Source organism: Mustela putorius, unplaced genomic scaffold (assembly GCF_011764305.1).
Source record: "Mustela putorius furo isolate JIRA1106 unplaced genomic scaffold, ASM1176430v1.1 tig00003898_pilon_pilon_pilon, whole genome shotgun sequence".
NCBI lineage: Eukaryota > Metazoa > Chordata > Mammalia > Carnivora > Mustelidae > Mustela > Mustela putorius.
In genome coordinates this window covers 21,823,764-21,844,264 of record NW_025422047.1, presented here as the reverse complement: position 1 = coordinate 21,844,264, position 20,501 = coordinate 21,823,764, and the positions used below count along the sequence as shown (strand labels likewise).

Below are 20,501 nucleotides of genomic sequence, written 5' to 3'. Positions count from 1 at the left end.
AATCTGGAGTTAAAACACAGAAAGCACTCCCTAATATGCACACAAAATGGCAGCTTTTATTATTCACTGTAGAAGGAGGCACAAAGAATTATAAACGTAAACACTGGCTCTGCTCTTTAGGACCTCACGGTCTGGCAGGGGAAACAGGGGAAGCTCCCTAGAAGTACAGTTAATGAGGCAAATTTATGATTGCCAAGCGCCAAACGACCGGTGATTCTGAGAAGTGGGAGCCGGTCTGTGAAGGGCGGTCGGAGAAAACGCGCCAGAGAATGCGATGTGAAGTTCACGTAGGCACAGGGGCGTTGTTTTTCTGACCTTTCTCCTCCTTCTCGCCAGCCCACCCTTCCTTCCCCTTGGTTACTGCTGCCCCCTGGTGTCAGTCACCTTCCCAGCACTCCTGGGTGATAATCCGGACAGTGTTCACCCCGGGGCAGTCTGGAAGGGGAGGTGGCCACTTACCCACCGCACATGTGGGCAGGACTTGAAGCTGAGCTGGGTCCCCCGCCCCGGGAAGAAAGGAGGTCTCTCTGCTTCAGTTCTCCAGCCTGGACAAGGACACAAACAGCAACTGCCTAGGTGAAGGGAAGGGGGATGGAGGCAGGGTCCAAGTGTTTCACATACGGGGGCTGCATCTTCCAAGGTTACAGAATCACAAAGCTTTGGATGGCGCGGCCCCTCCCTCTACAAGAACTTCAGCTTCCCTCCCTTCCGGCATCAGTATATAAATCTGCGTGTGATTTTCCTCGAAATGAGAACATTGAAACCTCAACCTCTTTCAGGATTTGTGGGTAGATCTTTTGTAGGACGTTGCCCAATTTAGGTTAGACTGAGGTTATGGGATTTGGGAAAGAATTTCACAGAGGTGATGTGTGCTTCTCAATGCATCACATCAGGGGCGTCTGAGATCAACCTGAATTATTGCTGATGATGTTAACCTTGATTGCTCGGTTAAGGTGGTGTTTGCTTGGTTTCTGTGCTGTAAAGTTGCTCTTTTTTCCTTTCCATACTCTATGTGTTAGAACAAGTTGCTAAGTCCATACCATGTTCAAACGAAGAGGAATTAAGTAAGCCCTGCCTCTTAAAGCAAGGCATATTAAAGAATCTGGGATTGTATTTTTTTTTAAAGATTTTTATTTATTGACAGACAAAGATCACAAGTAGGCAGAGAGGCAGGCAGAGAGAGAGAGGGAAGCAGGCTCCCCGCTGAGCAGAATGCCCAATGAGAACCCTGGGATCATGACCCTAGCAGAAGGCAGAGGCCCAACCCACTGAGCCACCCAGGCGCCCCTCTGGGATTGTATTTTAAAACCATCACAGTAATTAGTGTATTTTGGAACAGATATTTTGCAGCCTGCAAATATCTTGTTCTTCCTTAAAGTTATACCTACTGATTTTAGTTAGCATCCATCGATGGATCTTGCCTGTAGAATTATTAATGTGATGATCTAATGATGATTTTTTTAAAAGATTTATTTATTTGACAAAGAGAGAGAGCACAGAAGAGGGGAGGAGCGGAGGGAGAGGGCCTCCTGGATGAGCTGGGGAGCCCAATGTGGGCCTCAAACCCAGGACCCTGGGATCATGAACTGAGTGGAAGGCAGACCCCTAACCAACTGAGCCACCCAGCCGCCCCTAATTGTGATTTTCTATTTCACCTATTCCTTCTACATTTATTTTTTTTAAAGATTTTATTTATTTATTTGACAGAGAGAGATCACCAGTAGGCAGAGAGGCAGGCAGAGAGAGAGAGAGGGAAGCAGGCTCCCCGCTGAGCAGAGAGCCCAATGTGGGACTCGATCCCAGGACCCTGAGATCATGACCCAAGCCCGGCTCAACCACTGAGCCACCCAGGCGCCCTCCTTCTACATTTATTAACTGGAATTCTTTAAAGGAAACTTGTCCCTTCTCCACCAGTGAGTTATCTATTCAGTCGTTTATTTGTGTCTGTACGGACTTATATAGATTTATTTTATAATTTGTGTTATAATCTAATATCATTGTTATTTATTACATTGCTCAAATTGTTTCAGCCTTGGCTATTAGGACATCTTTGAGTTGGTTCCTGCATCCTTTTGCTATCCATCCCACAGCTTGATTTTTTAGCCCTAATTTTCTAGAAATTCAAGTTGCTCCAGGTTTATCTTGCATTAGATAGTCCAGCCCTAGAATTAGTCATTTTCCCAAGGAACCCTTGTTCTTTTTATTGAAGAATGGTATTCAGAAACCAACATCTGGATGTTAGCTGTGCTCATTGTTAACGTGGTGCCCCTTCTTTTGAGACTTCTTAGCAGACAGAACTAGCAAATATATGTATGTATATTTACTCACATATACACACCATTTATCTCTATATTGTTTGTATGTCTATATATATAATACAGATATATAATATATAATTATTTATAATATAATTATAAATATATTATTTTATATATTAACAAGGTTTTATATGTTATATAAACTATTATACAGATATATAATACATATAATAAGTATGTATATATTATACAGATATCTGTGGTTTATGGATCTATATAGAGTGACATCTATCTATATAAATCTGTCACATATAGTCTCTAATACTATGTGTATATGTATATAAAACAATCAGGAGGGGTGCCTGGGTGGCTCAGTGGGTTAAGCCTCTGCCTTCGGGCTCGGGTGATGATCTCAAGGTCCTGGGATTGAGCCCCACATCGGGCTCTCTGCTCAGCAGGGAGACTGCCTCCCCCCGTCTCTCTGCCTGCCTCTCTGCCTACTTGTGATCTCTTTGTCAAATAAATAAAATAAACAAAATATTAAAAAAAAAAAAAAGAAAGAAAGAAAACAAGCATGAGCTCTTACTGGTATATCCAACTCAAATCCAGTCCCACAAGACTTATTCTAGCCTTTCTCCCCAACTACCACCTCTTTCTCTGACTGTAAGAAACTTATGTCCCATTAGCTATTGTTTATCTCCTTATTTATTCAAAACTAATACATATGTTAAATCATTTCAGAATTGTTTACCTGTAACAAATTTACCAACTCTAATGTTTATATATGATTCCTTTTTTTTTTTTTAATGTATGGTTCCTTTTGTCTATAGCCTTACTGAATCCAGTCAAAAGATTGTTTTCCAAATTTACTTATTTTAGCTTTTCCCCCACTCCCACTACCTTTTTCATATATATTTGTAATACAGTTACATTCATATGTGACATCCTGGGACTGATGATTTTTTTTGTTGTTTGGACACAATGAAGTTTAGTCTCCGTAGAGGTCTATGGATTTTGATAATGGCATAGTCATGTACTCACCAACCTATCATACAGAACAGTTCCATGGCACTAAAAATCCCTGTGTGCTGTCCTTTTACAGTCAACCATTCCTTGTTTTCTAATCATTCCCCCAGACAATCACTGGTGTTTCCTTTCCCTATCATTTTGCCTCTTCCAAAATGTCAAGCCTAGGTCAGGAGCCCCAGTTTCCACAGTATTATGAGTTTCCCCTGTCTTGGCATTAAACTTTCTGTATTCACACTTCTCACCCTTCTATGTCCTTGTGAAGAAGTATATCCCAAATTGTCTCAAGCAGATGTTGAGTGAGTAATGTCACTAGAATGTGAGCCCCAGAAGGATAGGGATGTCTCTGTTGTGTTTGAAGTTGTGTCATTGGTGTCTAGAACAGTGCTTGGCATATAGCTGACACCAGTAAATATTTGCTGAATGAATGAATAAGTGAAGATTCATATTTGTGGTACCAGCCTCCCAGATAGTTCATATGACCCTCACTTCCTGCTGTTCCCCGAGTAAATCAGGGCTACGCTCTGTAACTAACAAAGTATAATGGAGATGACCAAAGCTAGCTTGTAAAGTTTCCGCCTTGGCTTCTTGGATGGCTAGTGCTAGGGAAAGCCATCTGCCGTGTCATGAGAACTCTCCAGCAGCCCAGTGGAGAGGCCCACGAAATGAACGGAGACCTTCTACCAATAGCCACCATCAACTTTCCAGCCTAACTGAACAATCTCAAAAATGCATTCTCTGATTCCAGCAAAGCTTTGAGATGACTGCAGCCTCAGGAAAGACTCCAAGCCAAATTGCTCAGCCAAATCTCTGATCCTTGGAAACAGTGAAAGATAACTTTTTATTGTTGTTTTAGACCACTAAGTTTTGGAATAATATGGTATCTCAGAACAGATAACTAATTGTGTATTGTCCTAAATAAAAGAACTTCATGACAAACTGCATTTAGGAAACATTGGATTATATAGGTAAAAGGATTTATTTACTGGAGGAATCTTCAGAGCTTTTAATATGCTAACTGCTCATTGAGAATGCCCATTCTCATTTAACTGTTAACTCCTTGTTCATCTTGCTACCTTTCCAGTTTGGAGATGTCCGTTGTAAATAAACCTACAATCTCCCAGCATTCCAAATAAAATGGAGATTGTCCAAAAACAGCAGGAAAAGGAGAATCTCCTGAGGATTGAGAGAGTTGGCCTTAAAATTCCTATTCGTCACTACTTCAAGTAGCTACTTCAAAATCACCTTTCATTTGGGAATTTCATGCCTCATGGCTGCATCCACCCAGCCAGCATCAAAAGCCACTGCTCTCCCTTGCACTGTTTGGGTCCAAACATGGGCACCCTTGCTTAACTTGCCATAACACAGCTGAGATCATAAAGATGGACAAAACTTTATGTGAAATTCAGTGTGGTAGATTGAATTGGGTCACCAAAAGAGATATGTTCCAGTCCCAACCTCTGGTACTTTTGAATATGATCTTATTTGGAAATAGGGTCTTTGCAGATGTATTCAAGTTAAGATATAGTCATACTGGATGAGGGTAGGCTCTAAATTCAGTGACTGCTGTCTTTCTAAGAGAAATTTGGACATAGAGACACAGAGGAGACACAAGGAAGAATTACATGTAATAATAGAGGCAGAGATTGGAATGATGTTTCTGCAAGCCAAGGAACACCAGAGATTGCCAACAACCAGGAGAAGTTGGAGAAGAGACTAGAACAGATCCTCCCTCAGAGCCTCCAGAAGGAACCAACTCTGCCAATAACTTGATTTCAGACTTCTGGCCTCCTGAATTATGAGAGAAAAATGTCTATTGCTTTAAGCCACCTAGTTCATGGTGCTTTGTTATGGCAGCCCAAGGAAACTAAGACATTTGAAAAGGGCTAAAAAGGAAGGGCACCTGGCAGGCTCAGTAGGAAGAGGATGTGACCCTTGATCTCGGGGTTAAAAGTTCGAGCCCCATGTTTGGTATAGAGATTTACTTACATATATACATACATAAATGTTGAAAGAAAGAGAGAGAGAGAGAGAGAAAGAAAGAAAGAAAGTTTAAAAAAAGAGAGTTAAAAAAAGAGAGCTGGGGCACCTGGGTGGCTCAGTCATTAAGTGTCTGCCTTTGGCTCAGGTCATGATCCCAGAGTCCTGGGATAGAGCCCTACATTGGGCTCCCTCCTCATCGGGAAGCCTGCTTCTCCATCTCCCAATCCCCCTGCTTGTGTTTCCTCTCTCACTGTGTCTCTCTCTGTCAAATAAATGAATAAAATCTTAAAAAAAAAAAAAAAAGAGCTAAAAAGAATTACTCAGATGAACATAAAATGTCATGTTACCTACACATGGAACTATCATCTTATCCAACCTTGGCCCCCTGACTTACTGCCCTGCCAGGATCCTGACCCACTGTGGTAGAGGACGCTTGGACGCACTCAGGTCTAACTAGACCCCTCAGGGTTCAGGTCTAAGAGAGAAAAATAGAACAATGATCCTTCCAATGCTACACAAGGTCTGATGATAAATCCACATTTCCTGACCCTGGACTCTCTTCATCCAGGATAACTGACATTGTGAATATCCATTTCTTTCAGGGAATGTCTTGTCCACACCCCTCCCCCATCCCTCAAAGGGATGGGTTCAATAGATTCTTTCAAAACATAGTCATCTACCATTACTAAAAGAGATACACAAATAGTGGGAAGAGAAGTTTCAGTGAGCTTTCTGAAAGATCCAGAAGCCTCCATACTTCCCCACCATTACACATTGTTCTGTAACTGCCTATTATAAACTCTTGAGTTCCATGAGAGAAGGAACCATGTTTGTCTCACTTAGAGTTCTATCCCCCCAATAGCTCTCCCCAGGCTGCTGCATAGTAGGACAGTGAAAAACATTTACAGATGAGGCAGCTAGCACCCAGTTAGGTCTGGGACATTCTAGAGATCACACAAAGAGTTGATGGTTGAGTTGGTGTCCAAGCCCAGGAACATTTTTATTCCCTGACCTCCCACTTTATTTGAACCTATTTAGCTAAACTGATCAGTATTTAAAGCCCAAACTTCTCTTGCCTAAACTACTGCAAAACTGTTTCTGAAATCCCTACCACTATTTCTCCCTATAGTTTCTAAATCTTAAATCACGCATGTGCACGTCCACACCTGTAGACCCTCTAACCAAATCTTTGGTCTTTTGCATGACTGGTTAAAGCAGCTCAAGTCTGATTCCTTCCCAGGGTGTGGGACCTCCTGTTTTATCTTGACCTCATGTTTTAACCCTCAGTCATGACCCCCTCTCATATCTCTTTTGTTTGTCCAGAAAATGCCCCTTTCTCCTTCAAGACTGAGCTCAAAATCACCTGCCTTTGTAAAATGTTCTTTTACCCTCCTTCTCAAGCTTAGCTCCCAGTGTTTCCATAGCAACAGACCATTTCTGCCTCTTGGGCAGCTCACATAAAATCACCTCAGCCTTGTCTCCGGGGAGGAAGGTCTCCCCTACAAGTGACTGGTTTATCTGGTTTATCTACAGCAAGGCCCCAGTGTGATGCCCATGGCCCTTGTGCCTAGCACGGGGCTTGGCACACAGTAGGGGCTCCGGGAGGCTTTGTGGGGAGTTGGCCAAGTGAGCAATGAGACACTGTGGCCACTAAAACTAGCTTCCAAAAAAGCAGCCATACCTCTTCGCCCTTCCCACATCTGGAATTTCCAGGAAGTGCCATTTTTTCTGCAACCTTCTTCAAGACAACCGAGATTATCCAAGCAGCAAGACAGAGCCAGGTGAGGGGAGAGATGGGTTGCAATGTCAAGAATGTGTGTGCCCTTCCCCTCTCTTAAGAACACCTTTCCGGGTGAGCCTCACCCAGGACAGCCCAGGCAAGAGCTATGAGAAGGGGGGCAGGGAGCCATTTTATTAGAGTCTGGAGTGGGAAGGAGCACACAAATGACTCTAGCCCTCAAGAATTCTTGTGTTAAATGATTACCTAGGGCACTCTTTTTTTTTTTTTTTAAGATTTTATTTATTTATTTGACAGAGAGAGAGAGAGATCACAATTAGGCAGAGAGGCAGGCAGAGAGAGAGGAAGAAGCAGGCTCTCTGCAGAGCAGAGAGATTGATGCAGGGCTGATCCCAGGACCCTGAGATCATGACCTGAGCCAACAGCAGAGGCTTAACCCACTGAGACACCCAAGTGCCCCTAGGGCACTCTTTAAAACGCAGGTACCAGTGCACCAGAGTGGCTCAATCCCTTAAGCATCTGACTTGATTTCAGCTCAGGCCATGATCTCCGCATCATGGAGTCAGCCCAGAGTCAGGCTCTATGCTCAGTGTAGAATCTGTGTGTACCTATCCCTCTGCTTCTCTATCTCTCTCTCTCAAATAAATAAATATATAAATAAAATGTTTTTTAAAAATGCAGATACCTGTGTCCTGCCCCCAGAGACTATAATTGAGTAGGTCAAGTGTTGCCTAACAATTTACATTAAAAACTAAAACGAGGCACCTGGTTGGCTCAGTCATAACTTGCAACTCCTGATCTCGGGGTTGTGGGTTTGAGCCCCACCTTAGGTGTAGAAATTACTTAAAAATAAAATCTTTAGGGGCTCCTGGGTGGCACAGTAGTTAAGTGTCGGCCTTGGGCTTGGGTCGTAATCTGAGGGTCCTAGGATCAGAGCCCTGCAATGGATTCCCTGCGCAGTGAGGAATTTGCTTCTTCCTCTCCCTCTGCTGCTCCCCCTGTTGTCCTCTCTCACGAATGCTTGCGCTCTCTCTCAAATAAATAAAAATAAAATTTTTAAAAATAAATAAAATAAAATCTTTAAAAAACAAAACAAAACCAAAAAACCCTCCCCAGTGATTCAAATGCAAGAAATCTCAGACCACACTTTGAGAAATCATGGCCAAGAAAGTCTTTTCCGGCACCAGCTGAAGATCTGGCCTCCTCCTCTCTCTCTCTCTCTCTCTCTCAAATCCAATCTCAGGGACCTAGATGCCTGTAGGGATCCTTGGAAGAACAATGACCTTGAGAGACTGACCCACAACGGGATTCCAATAGGAAAAGACGTTAAGCCTATAAAGTGTGGGCCCAGAGGGCAGAACAGGCCTGGCACAGCAAGTCACAAGGAGGTGGATGTCAGCCACCCCTCTCAGGAAGACTCATGGCCTATCTATTGGATCCCTCCCAGCTTAAGGCCTGCTCTCTAGAGGGAATTCTCCCAGCATCCCTGGATAACTCTAAATTCCCTGGCATGGCTACAAGGCCCCTCAGAATCCAGCCCCTGCTCACTTCCCCAGTCCTTCAGAGTCCCCCATTTCCAGAACTTAGCCTGCACCGCACCCCCACCAGACAGAACCTCTCCACTCCTCCAGGAATGCCAAGCCTTCAACCTATTAGTCCTCCTTCCTCCAGGATTGGGCCCATTCTGCTATCTTGGCCTAACCTGCCCATCCCTTAATTTCATCATCCTGAAATTAACCCCTTAAACCTACAGCTGGATGACGTGTTCCTGATCTCTGCTCCTTTTATACCCTGTATTAAAATTATTCGCTGCCTACCTCCACCCTCAAGACCTGACATACTATCTGTACAAGAAATATTTACCGGAGGGGCACCTGGGTGGCTCAGTGGGTTAAAGCCTCTACCTTCGGCTTGGGTCATGATCCCAGGATCCTGGGATTGAGCCCCACATCGGGCTCTCTGCTCTACAGGGAGCCTGCTTCCCTCCCCCACCCCCCACCCCGCCCCGCACCTGCCTCTCTGCCTACTTGTGATCTCTGTCTGTCAAATAAATGAATAAAACCTTAAAAAAATAAAATAATAAAATAAAATAAAAAGCACCCAAAGCCCAGTGAGCTAATCATTTGATGTCAGTTTGGTTCACAGAAATTTGTATTCATGAAGACAAAGGAAATTGATTTCAGGGCAGCAACCCAGATGGAAGGGGGTGGGAAGAAGGTATCACCCTGGTTTTCCAATCCTCCAATCCAGCTTCTGTCACACCTGCCCCTGAAAAAATAGGTATTTGACCCTCTGGGCATAGAGAGGCCCCAGCAGCCTTATCAGCATATTCCTCAAGTACTAATTCCCTGAATATCTTTTGAGTATGGCCCCCTGCAGCCAGTCCTCACCAACTCAGCCTGGTGGTACTCAGTGCCTACTGTTTACCAGGCTCCAAGTGAGCAGGGCAGACAAGATTTGAGTCTCCCCAGCCCACTGGTTGGTCCCAGAGCCTGTGAACTGGGGTAAACCAGATTTCCAGGCCTGGCCTGTCAGTGGTGACAAGTGGGTATACCCTCAAGGTAGGCCAGAAGGTCATACAATGCCCTGAGCCATGGCGAGTGGTGGTCAGAGACATTAGGGAGCTATTTGGCTTCCTAGTTCACCTCTGAATCACAGATCTTTCCAGAACGTCTTCACGGTCCCCAGCGGTGGGAGAATCCAGTGTAGATGGATCCATGCCAGCCCTCCCTCATCCCCAACCCTACTCTAGGGAGATAAGCCTTCGGTGGGGCTTGAGCCCCATGGGTGAGGGTATCTGAATAGGGGCTGGGAGCAGGAGCCCAGGAGTGTTTTCAACCTGCTAGTTGATTAGCTGTCTAACCTTAGACAAGCCCCTTTCTCCTCTCTGAGTCAAGATTCCTCCTTTATAAATGGGGGAAAGGGACTAGACTACTGTTTTGTAACCTTGACTATGAATCAGAATGATCTGAGCAGCGGCAAGAGAAAGGAACTTGAAAACACACGTGCCTGGGCCCCATCCCAAAGCTCCCAAAGAATCTGAATGCCCATGGAGGAGAGGCCTCCTCCAGCCCTGGCCCCCAACCTCACCCTAGCTGGAGAGCCTCTGGAGTCCCTCCAAACCTTCCCCAGCACCCCTCCACTGAGAAACTCTTTGGGATACAACCTATAAGCCTCGTTGGACCAGGGCTAGAGTAAGCTGCCCCATCTCTCTTTCTCTAAAGACTTCTGGAGCCTGAAGCACTAGTCAGTGAGCAGTTTATTATCCATCAATTTGTCCCCAGCCTCCCAGCACCATGGCTTGTACACAACGAGACACAGCCTTCACTCCGGTCTGTCCTCACTCCTGGCCTTGGGCCCCACTCCCATCTTAGCCCTCCAAGGCAGCACCAGGCCCAAGGGCCACACCTCAGCGAGGGGCAGGGGAGAGGAAGCATATCAAGCTGGAGAAAGAGGAGCCAGGTCGGGATGAAGGGAAAGTGGGCGAGGCTGGGCAGGGCTGGGGTTTGCCAGGCGATGCTTCAGGCAGGAGGCTCTTCTCCGGGAGGTGCAGGGAAGCCACTCAGGTCTCGGCCAATGATTTCACTCACTGTAAAGGAGGGGCAGTTGAAAGACTGGGCTAGGAACTAGTCCCCTCCTTCTCCAGAGACCCCCAATCCATTCCAGGCAGGCCTCAGTCTACGATGCCTCTAGGCTCCTCCTCCACTGGCTTCTCTTCCACTGGGCCTCAGTTTCCCCAATGTGTTTGGATACCTGGTCCCAATCCAATCTCGCTCAGTTCCATCCATGTGGGCTCCCAGGCCCCTATCCCAGCCCTGTCCTGCTGGCTTGGCCTGCAATGTCAGGGCAAGTGCAGTCAGCAGTGCTGCGGGTGGGGGTAGCCAGTGGGAGGAAGGAGATGCAAAATACCAAGGCTTGTCACCACCAACCCTGACCACAGTCACCATGTGGAGGGGAAAGCTGAGGCAATATGTTCCGGCGGGACCTCTGAGAGCCCCTATCCCTCTCTGAAATACAGTGCCTGAGTCCGCAGATGGAGGAAGCTAGGCTGCATGACTTTTAAAGTGCTTCTAGCCCTGAGACTGATCTGGGGCAGAGAACCAAGGCAGAAGGGCTGGGGCCGGTACTCCATGCACCCTTTGGAACTAAGTGGAACTGGATTCAGGTGGTCACATGCACCAAGCATGTGCCTCCTGAGATCCTCTGACTGGCCCTAAGGGACCAAGGATGCCCAATCACGGAAGCCAAACTCCAGCCCTCAGCAAACATGCAGAGCAACCTCTTACACACACTCACACTCACAGCCCCCAGGCGCACACCCACCTTCCTCCAGCGTGATACCCTGGATAGGGACACTGTCTCGGAAGCCGCTGCCGTAGCCACCCCTGGATTTCTCCTGCTCCGGAGCCCCCTCCCCAGGGCCATAGCTCGGCCCTACCTCATTGTATCCCTCAGTTGGTGTGGGGGGAATGCCACTCTGGGGAGGGAAGGGGCCTTCAAGCGGTGGGGATGAAGGCAGTGGAGGCCGAAAGGGGGCTGGAGGAGGGAATGGCAGCCCCAAGGGAAATGGGGAGCCCCGTCCTCCATAGGGGTCACTGGGGAAGGGCCGGGGAAGGAAGGAGACTGGAGGGGGGCGGGCACAACCTGTGGCACCCCCGGTCTCAGGGAACATCCGCAGGCCAGGTCTGTAGGATGGTGGGGGCCCCGTCTGGGGGTAGAGAGGGGGTGTGCCATAGCTGAAGCCTTCTGACAGGTAAGGAGTTTCATAAGCAGGGTCTTCGTGGGGATAGGAGGGGTAAGGGGGCCTGGGTGGTGAGAAGTCCATGTCAGTGCCAAAGGGGGGGCCAGGTGCTGAAGGGAAGCCGCGGAGAGATGAGTCCGGTAAGGGCTCCTCCTTGAAGATCACTGGGTAGAAGGGACAGCAGGAGAACACGCTGGTGAGAGGGCGGGCTGTCTCCCCACCACACAGCCTCCAACCACCTCTCCATCTCCAGGCTTCAGCCACCCTTGGCCCCCAACCATGGGGGCACTACAGCCCTCTGCCCCACCCCCGCTCCCTGTATTCCCACACCCCCACCATGGGCTGTCCTCTAGCGTACCAGGCAGAAACTTGAAAGTCTGGGTAGGACTGCGCTTTCTCCGCCCATTGGAGACATAAAAGTAGACCTGGACTGGCCGGGACACCCGCTTGTTGCTGTACTCAGGGACAGTCAGGGTCAGCGTCACCTGGAGAAGGCACTGGATGAGGCAGTCAGCCCTCAGGGATTTAGACTCAGCCCATCCCTCCCAGGGACCCAAGCTCCACCTCCTGGTTTGTTCATTTGCTTCACAGCAAAGTTCATTCCCTAGAGATGAACCTGCTTCCATGGTAGACAGACCGCCTCCTCCAGAAAAGAAAAGGTAGCTTCTGGACTCCATTCCATGGGCAAGAGACAGAGCTGTGAATTTCCTGACTTCTCCCACCACCCGCCCAGGGCACGTGCCCGAGTGACACTGGTACCTCGTTGCTCTGCAGCCGGTTCACTGTGGCCTCCTCCTCCCACTGCAGCTTTCCATCTGTGCAGGAGGAACAGAGAGCTCCAGCCCAACTCCAGGGGCCCTGCCCCCTGCCATTTCCCTTCCTGCTAGAGCTGAGGTCAGACTCAGAAGTCCCCTATGGGGCCTGGCTCACAGAAGAGCCCACTGAGCGTTTATTCAATTGGATGGAAGAGGCAGCAAACTGAAACCAAGAGAAATGGCAGGGCCAGCCCAGGAATCAGACAGAGTTCATGACAGAGGCGTGAACCCTCCCATCCAGCTCCAAACATCCCCTCCCGTCATAGTGCTGGGCGGAAGTTCAAGGGTAGGAAAGGGTCCTCGCTTGCAGGAAGTCAATGAAACCCCAATCTCAAGACTCAGAACCTCTGCACCTGTTTTGACATGGTCTCAGGGTGCTAAATTTGAGTGTAGGAGCTGGGGCTCTCGATAAGCAGGGTTGGGGGAGGTGGTGGTTTTACCTGGACCCCTTGGTCTCCCCTTCTCCAGCCCTGCAGCTGACCTGAGGCCCCCTCACAAGCTTTGCAATCACAGTTGTGCTACCAAGCCCATAACTCAGGGGGTTTCAGGAGCTGTGATGGTCTAAATCCCCTCTCCCCTTCTTCTCTATAGCCTATCCACGTGGGAGTAAATTATGTCAAAGCTGACTCCTCTTTAATAAAATGAATGTGGATTTCCTACATTTGTTCATCACCTTGAGCATTTTATTTTATTTTTTTAGATTTTATTTTTAAGTAATCTCCACTCCCAATATGGGGCTAGAATTCACAACTCCGACACCAAGAGTCTCATGCTCTACTGACTGAGCCAGCCAGGGACCACCCCCACCTCCTTTGAGCATTTGAGATTGCTGTCACACATTTGAGATTGCTGCTCCCCTCGGGAAGCAGACAGGACAATAGGAAGGGCAATGTAGCTGTTCCCTTTTACAGAGAGGGAAATGGAAGCTCAATTTGCTAGTTTAGTGATAGCACCCGAGATCATTCATCTGCCGGTTCCAAACTCTTCCTGCCTGCCCCCTCGCTCTCGTGGATGCTCACCAGGGCCCCTCTCGATGAACACCACCTTGGAGTCTGGCAGGAAGTTGGAGCCAGTGAGCACTAATTCCTCTCCTCCTCTCACGGAGCAGGCACTGGGGCTGTAGGCCTCTACCTGAGGCAGCTCCTGGGCTGAGCGCTGGGCTGCAGAGCAGGGCAGGAGAGAAGCTGGTGGGGCTGCACACAAGAGGATGGCCTCCTTGCCCCCACCCTCCTTGGAATCACTGCCACAGGACCCCGGAGGAGTCCTCCTCAGCAGCAGACACACAGTAAACCAACGGTATCCCTGGGGTCATACAGACCAGGTAAGGAGCCTGGGCAGAGAGAGAGATGAACAAGGTCACCAAAGGCCAGAAAGTTACCCAGACAAGGACAGAGCAACACAGGGATACTCTACACCAGCCCAGACAGTCTGAGAACACTGCCCCCATCCCCTCCATAAAAGAAATAAGTGCTGAGTCCTTTTCAGGGCTACCTGGGACAGACAGGACACAGGATACGATGCAGAAGAGATGGGAAGCCAGACAGACATATAGAGAGGGAGCGGCAGGAGACACAGAGCTGGCACAGGGCCTCTTTGCTCACAGCACTCAATGGGCACTGATGCTGTCTGCACTGAGATGACCTTCCCACTGCCCTGGGGCACGTGCACCCGGAATACGAGCCGCACTCGCGTGTTCTTGCGCCCGATGTCTGTCTCTCCCTTCCGTAGTTCGATGTCTGAATTCCGGAGCTTCAGGATTCCAGCACAGTCAATGCTGAAGGCAGAGAATGGAAGGCAAGCCCCCGCCACACCAGCCCAGGTGAACAGTGATGACCCCACAAGAAGGAAACCCCCACCCTTCATCCAAAGCCCTGAATGATTTCCTCTGGGAGCCTGGGAGGGGGTGATTTTCTAATCAAAGGTGGTCTCTCCAAGGTGCCCCCTAACCCCCCAAGTCCTCTTCTAGATCGTGAGAAGCCTGAAACCTCTCCTAGGGGTGATGTCTAGCTCTTTTGGGAAGAGGAAGACCTCATGGAAAAGGTCAGTCCTAAAGTCTGAAGACTGAGGGGAAGTGAAACGGGGACCTACTTGGCTGCCATGTTGTTCTCAGGAAGCAGGGTCATCTCCAACACTTTGGTACCACTGACGACAGCTTCATAGCTAGCTGTGGCCACCATCTTGCCCGTGATACGGTGCACCTGATAGAAGGCATGAGGCCGTAGGTTCCGTTCATCTGCAGTGCCAATGAACATCTGTAGGGTCAGTGGCTTCTCACTGTAGCCCAGGAGCTGGCAGAAGGAGAGAGCAGCCACCCAGTTGAAATCCCCACTGTCTCATCCTTCATCCATCCCTGGGTTTTCAGTCAACCCTGGGGATGAGGATGGTGAAAGATAAAGGATATCCTGGAAGGGACTCCCAGGGGGAATTGGGCATCAGCTGTGGAGAAAACATGGCCTGGAGTTCACAGTGCTATTCTTGGAATAAGGCCCAAACTGGGTTGGGCAAAGGGGAAAATCTTCCAAGAGAGACTGGCCCAACTCAAGAGACAACCTAACTCCCAGTGAACTTTGGCCCCAGCCTCACCCCATCCCCCACATCTGGCACGCCACCATTTTCCAGAGTAGACATGAGACTGGTGTCCCATGGGAAGAGTGGAGCGGGGGTGGAGGGACAGAGAAGTAGAAAGTATATCCGGGTCCTTGAAGTGCACCCTTCCTCCTCTAACTCCTGCCCCTCCCCCAGGCTGCCTCCAGGGTCATTGCTGAGGGAGTGTGGGAAAGGGCAGTGCCATGGGTCGGCACAGCTGGAGCCCATCTGCAGGGATCTGGGACTGGAGGAGAGGAAGTCTATCAGGCCTGCCCTCTGCCCCTTACCTTGACTACAGGGTGACCACCAGGGGCAGCTTTGACAGCTCCTCGACTGCCCTCAGTTTCATAGTGGGCCCGGTGGTGGGCTCTGGGCTGCACCTCGATCCTCAGCTCCAGCTGCTCATACTGGCTGGGCAGCGGCCAGTCCAGTGGGGGTAGGGCGGAGGTCCTGGAGAGGAGAGAAGAGCACTGACCATCTGTAGCCTCAGACCCGTCAGGGAAGCACTAGGCCCAGCTCCCTGCGATGTGAGGCAGGAGGGCGTGTTGGGTGTGGGAGAAAGGAAACCACAGTAGAAATAAAACAGTTGGAAAGCCCAGAAGCAGGGGGAGATAGGAGACAACCCTCTCAGAACCCCTTGAGATGAGGGGTGTGGAAGATGGCACCAGGCCTGAGACTCCTTTCTTTCCAGCTCTGAGCACAGGGTTTGGGGTGGCGAGGGTTCATTCACCAGGATACAGTGGTCAACCTAGACCTAATCCTAATCCCCAGACCTGGACAGGAAGAGTTAAGTAAAGAAATATCACTTCAAGGGGCGCCTGGGTGGCTTGGTGGGTTAAAGCCTCTGCCTTCCCCTCGGGTTATGATCCCAGGGTCCTGGGATCTAGCCCTGCATGGGGCTCTCTGCTCAGCAGGAAGCCTGTTTCTCCCTCTCTCTGTCTCCCTGCCTCTCTGCCTACTTGTGATCTCTGTCATATAAATAAATAAATGAATGAATGAATGAATGAATCTTTAAAAAAAAGAAAGAAAGACCACTTCGGACCAGAAAAGTCCTCAGAGGTTCACCCTTTGTTTTTCAAATAAAGAAATTGAGGCCCTAGGGAGTAGAATCCAGCAGGCCAAGCAAGACGGTGACTGACAGAAGCCAGGACTGTTTCAAGCACCGTTTCCACTAGCTGGGGCTGGACAGGTCAGTTCCAGAAAGCCAGGGGTTACAGATGGGCAATTTTCCTGTATTGAGCAGGAAGATATCCTCCAGGTTGCTGGCAATGTCTGGAGACACTGAGTAAAACCAACTAGGGGACAGTACCTAGCACCTAGCAGATAGAGGCCACGGATGCCGTTAAGTCACCCTACAGTGCTCGCCACAGCCCCATAGGACCCTGCTCTACAGAAGCCCAAGGCAACAGACGTTAAGATTTCTTTCCCCAGGAAACTTTTCTGGATGGAGCCAGCTCAATGAGACATCCCAAGATTCAGGATGATTGAAGCGGGCAGGGTTCTTTGAGAGTGAAAGGGGTGGAAGAACTCTAAGCACCGCTTGTTTTCATAGGAATTCTTTGACTTGCAAGCTGTTTTATTCAAATTAGCAGCTACACTTTTAATCAGTAAGTCATGGCCCTAGAAATTAAGTGAGAGAAGAGAGATTTCCTGCTACCCAGCCCAGGGCTTAAATCTAGCCAGGCTCACGCCCAGTGCAGAGCTGGGGGCGGGGGACATGCTAGAGGCCAGGCACTACTTCTTTACCTAAGTGGTCCTCCTGGGAGGTAGGGAGGTTTTTCCTTATTGGTCCACAGGGAGGGATTGTCCTTTTGCAAATTATGTTTGGAGGAGGTGGGGTTTGGGTTTGGTTTGGTTTAGTTTAATTCTCCCCAAAATTGAGTAAGGTCGAAGATTCTCTTTTGAAATGCCAAGGGCATAGAACCAGGACCATCCTTCTAACCCATTCCTTGACCTTCTGCTCCCTCTGGGGGATGGCTGGAGACACAGGTGGGGCTAGCCACAATCCTCACCTGAAGATGGGGCTGTGTCCCCCAATCCGGGCCTTGGACCAAGCCAGGGGGGAAGGCACTGCCAGATAGTCCATGCCGGCCACCTCCTTTCGAGGCCCTCCGGGGGGCGCCGCAGTCTCCTCAGCCCCTGACTGCAGCTTCCCATTGCATGGGGCAGGCTCCTCAGACCGAGGCAGGGCCACCGCCTGCTCGCTTGAAGTCCGCCGGGTCTTCTGAGGGATGCTCTCCGCCGGCGGGGCTCCCACGTAGTCAAAAGGGCCAGGGGAGCCAGGGTCCCGGGCCAGAGGCAATGGTGGTGGTGGAGGTGGCTCGGGGCCCTCCTCCCCCAGGCTCCCGCGGCGGGACAGAGCTGGGGAGGCCGAAGATGGGGTTCCCGAGCTGGAATAGCGCCGCTTGCCACATGGAGAGGCCGGCCGTGGGGAGGCTGGGGTGGGCCCAGGAGCGCTGAGGAGTAGCCAGCTATCCTCTGGCCCCCGGCCTCCAGGGCTCGGACCATACAGGTTCCAGGGATCGTCGGGGGTCCACGGCCTGGGGGAGGCCCGGGGCGAGGGCAAGGGGGAGCCCAGGCCAAAGCGCGAGGCTGCCTCATTCAGCTCGGACTCCACCTCATCGCAGGCTGCGTACAGGGCTGCCTCATCTGAAGCGTCGGAGAAGAAGCTCCACGAGGACAGGCTGCTGCTGCCAGGGCTGGGGCTGAAGAAGGGACCCCCGCCCTGGCCCCCCGTCTCTCGGTAGCCCCCAAAGCCTTCTGGTGGTGGGTAATCCCTGGGGGAGCCGTCCCCCCAGGCATCGGGGTTGTCCTCCAGCGTGGCCGGCGGATCAGGGGTGGGAGAGATGGAAGTGATGCGGATGCTGGGGCATTCAAGAACACGACCTCCCCCAGTCCCCCCGGAAGCCCCTCCCGGGCCCCCCAGCCTCACTGACCGGGCGGGCTGGCTCTCCCAAGTGCCAGGTGAGGGGGCTGGGCGGGGTGGTGGCGAATGCATGCCAGGCCGAGGGGGTGGAGGCCGGGGAATGCCAATAGGGGCAGCGCCATAGGGAGGGGGCTCCCCCAGGGCCAGACGGCAGCATGGCGGGGCGTCCTCTGAGTCCAGTTCTGTCAAAATGGGAAGGGAGGGGGACAGAGAGAGGGATGCCACAGGAGATGGGGACAAAGAGAAGCAGGTGAGATGTCTGGGTTCCTTGAGCCTCCAGCCCTCCAAATCCTGTATGCCACCCCCTCCTCAGCATAAGCGGGGGGATCCCTGAGATGCCCTTAAGAGCCACAAAGACAAAAGCAAAGTTGGACCTCAGAAGGTGAAGTACATAGATCCAGACGTCCCAGGCCTTTTCTCACTCAGAGAACCTGACACTCTTGAGCCCCTGGCCCTGGGACCTGGGGTACCAGACGGGGCGGGTCTTAAGGTGAGGGAGGTGACTGGAGAGGGGCTGGAGCTCGGCCTGGAGGCGTGTTTAGGGAGGCGCTGGGCTGGGCTGGGGGCGACTCACACATGAACCCAATTAGCAGCGGTTCCCAAACCCCGAAACGGTGCTGGCAGGAGCCCCAGTTGCCATCGCAACGGTGGCCAAGGGGTGGAGGGGCGCCGGGGCTGTGGCGACAAGGGGAGGTGGCTCCTCCTTCACTCCCCCCATCTGTGGGCGGGGGGTGCAGCGAAGGGGATGCTGCATGCGGGCCCCGGGCCTGGCTCCGGGGAGGGGGGCGCGGGCAGCGCCGATTCCGTGAGAGCGGCGGCCGCCGCCCCCGCCTCAGTCCCCGCCATCTGCCTCTCATTGCAGCCGGCGGGGGAGGGGGAGGGGCGCCCTGGCGGGGCCCGAGAACTCCCCCAGCCACCGGCGTCAGGTCCGCGGGCCCAGGGCCGGGTCAGCCAGCCACACGCTCCATAGACTCTCCCCTACCCCATTCCCCTTCCCCTGGCGGCGCCCGGGACTCTCGGGGCCGCTCTTCCCGCCCGCCCCCCATCCCAGTGACAGACGGCCCAGCCGAGAGGCGGCGCGCAGCCAACGGCACCCCCACCCCCACCCCAGTCACGACCTAAAAAGGAGAAAGTGGTGCCGGGCCCCCAGCCTCACCTCCGCAGACCCCGGTGCCCCGCGACTCCCCGCCACCTCTAAGCCCCTCATCCTCCACCCCAGGTTCCCCGCCCTAAAATTCCCATACTCGGGATCTCCGGGCCCTTTCCCTCACTGACCCCGAGACCCCTTCCCAGCCCCGCACTAACCTTCCCCCGACCCCCCCGCGCCCAGCGGGGGGGTCTCCTTTTCCTCCCCGAACACCAGCTTAAATTCCAGCTCCTCATCCTCGCAGCTTGCGGCCCCCATGGAGCCGGCCAGAGCCCCCAGGTCCCGGTCTGGGTGGGAGGGGGGAGCTCAGGAGGCTGCCGTATCCTCACCCGTGGCTCCCTCCCTCCCCTTCTTTGAGACGCCCCCTCCTCCGCCGCTGCCTCCTCCCTCCGGACGCCCCCTCGTTATTATAGAAACTTTTCCAAACTTTTTTCCCCCAAACTTCTTCAAAGCAACCCCCCCAGCCTGTCCCTGATTGGCTGCCCGGGATGCTCCAGCCCCTCCTCCAGGGATGAGATGAGAAAACCACGCGCCCCTCGTCCTCCCCCACCCTCCCTCCCTCTGTCCTCTCTCCAGTCCCTCCCCCTCAAAAAAAAAAAAAAAAAAAAAAAGGAACAAAACTGAATTGGAAAACTGTCCTTCAAGCGTGGTGCGACCTTACTAAAGCTTATTGGCCCTCACTTATGACAATCATACCCAGCAGGGAGCACTACCACCACACACACACACACACCCAACTTAGTCTAAGTTGAGGGCTCCGGGTCCGAGCGCCTTAGGGCGGCTGCATCCTGGGCCTATAGTGCGGAGAGCCCAGGGAGATCCTTTCCTAAGTTCTAAAGAGTTGTGCGGTCAGCTACTCTCAAGGAAGGACACCTCTCCTCCCCTTTCCCTCCAAACCTTGAGGCCCAGGAGGCTCTGGGGTTCAGAGTAGCTACAGGCTGCTCTGAAAAGGAAAAGGTCATCGTTCCCTTGAAGCCGCCCTGCCTGGGCCTTCTGGAAGCCCTGCCGAGTCTGCCCACTCAGGCACCGTCTCTCCCAAACCCTCAAAGGTGAAGAACGTTTAGGCGTTTGAGGGAACTGTTCAAAGGTCCATAGCCCCTGACTGGGCGGTGATCCAGGCCGGGCTTTACCGCTGCCCGAGTCCCAGCCACCCAGAGGGGCCATTAATTAGCCTCCACGGGAAGTCGGCTCCCCCCCCCCTCCCAGAACCGTAGTCTGGAATGACTCTCTGATCCGATAGCATCCCGCTCCGACTAGCCTGACAAATCCTAGCCAGGTTTT

General features: G+C 51.5%; 1 protein-coding gene across 2 annotated transcripts; it reads right to left on the bottom strand.

The window, feature by feature from the left end:
• Window positions 1-10,246: 10,246 nt before the first annotated feature.
• On the bottom strand, window positions 10,247-20,349 carry NFATC4 (nuclear factor of activated T cells 4). 2 transcript variants are annotated; one of them, XM_045067777.1, is made up of 11 exons: window positions 20,118-20,349; window positions 19,379-19,507; window positions 17,160-18,255; window positions 15,435-15,597; window positions 14,650-14,849; window positions 14,163-14,335; window positions 13,581-13,721; window positions 12,506-12,561; window positions 12,105-12,231; window positions 11,329-11,910; window positions 10,247-10,594 (listed from the first exon to the last, which is right to left on the bottom strand). In XM_045067777.1, the coding sequence occupies exons 2-11, from the start codon at window positions 19,476-19,478 to the stop codon at window positions 10,527-10,529; spliced, it is 2,706 nt and encodes a 901-aa protein (XP_044923712.1). In that variant the 5' UTR covers window positions 19,479-19,507; window positions 20,118-20,349; the 3' UTR covers window positions 10,247-10,526. The 2 variants fall into 2 exon arrangements, with proteins under 2 accessions (XP_044923712.1, XP_004755246.1); XM_004755189.3 differs by lacking the exon at window positions 19,379-19,507 and having other exon boundaries at window positions 20,118-20,344.
• Window positions 20,350-20,501: the final 152 nt, after the last annotated feature.

What these genes read in the sequence shown, in the direction of transcription:
- NFATC4 (XM_045067777.1), bottom strand. Translation starts at nt 19,478, where the DNA reads ATGGGGGCCGCAAGCTGCGAGGATGAGGAGCTGGAATTTAAGCTGGTG. An exon ending in ATCAGTGCCCATTGAGTGCT is followed by an intron (nt 13,722 to 14,162) that starts GTGAGCAAAGAG and finishes CCTGCTCTGCAG; the next exon opens with CCCAGCGCTCAGCCCAGGAG. An exon ending in ACCGGCTGCAGAGCAACGAG is followed by an intron (nt 12,232 to 12,505) that starts GTACCAGTGTCA and finishes TGCCTTCTCCAG; the next exon opens with GTGACGCTGACCCTGACTGT.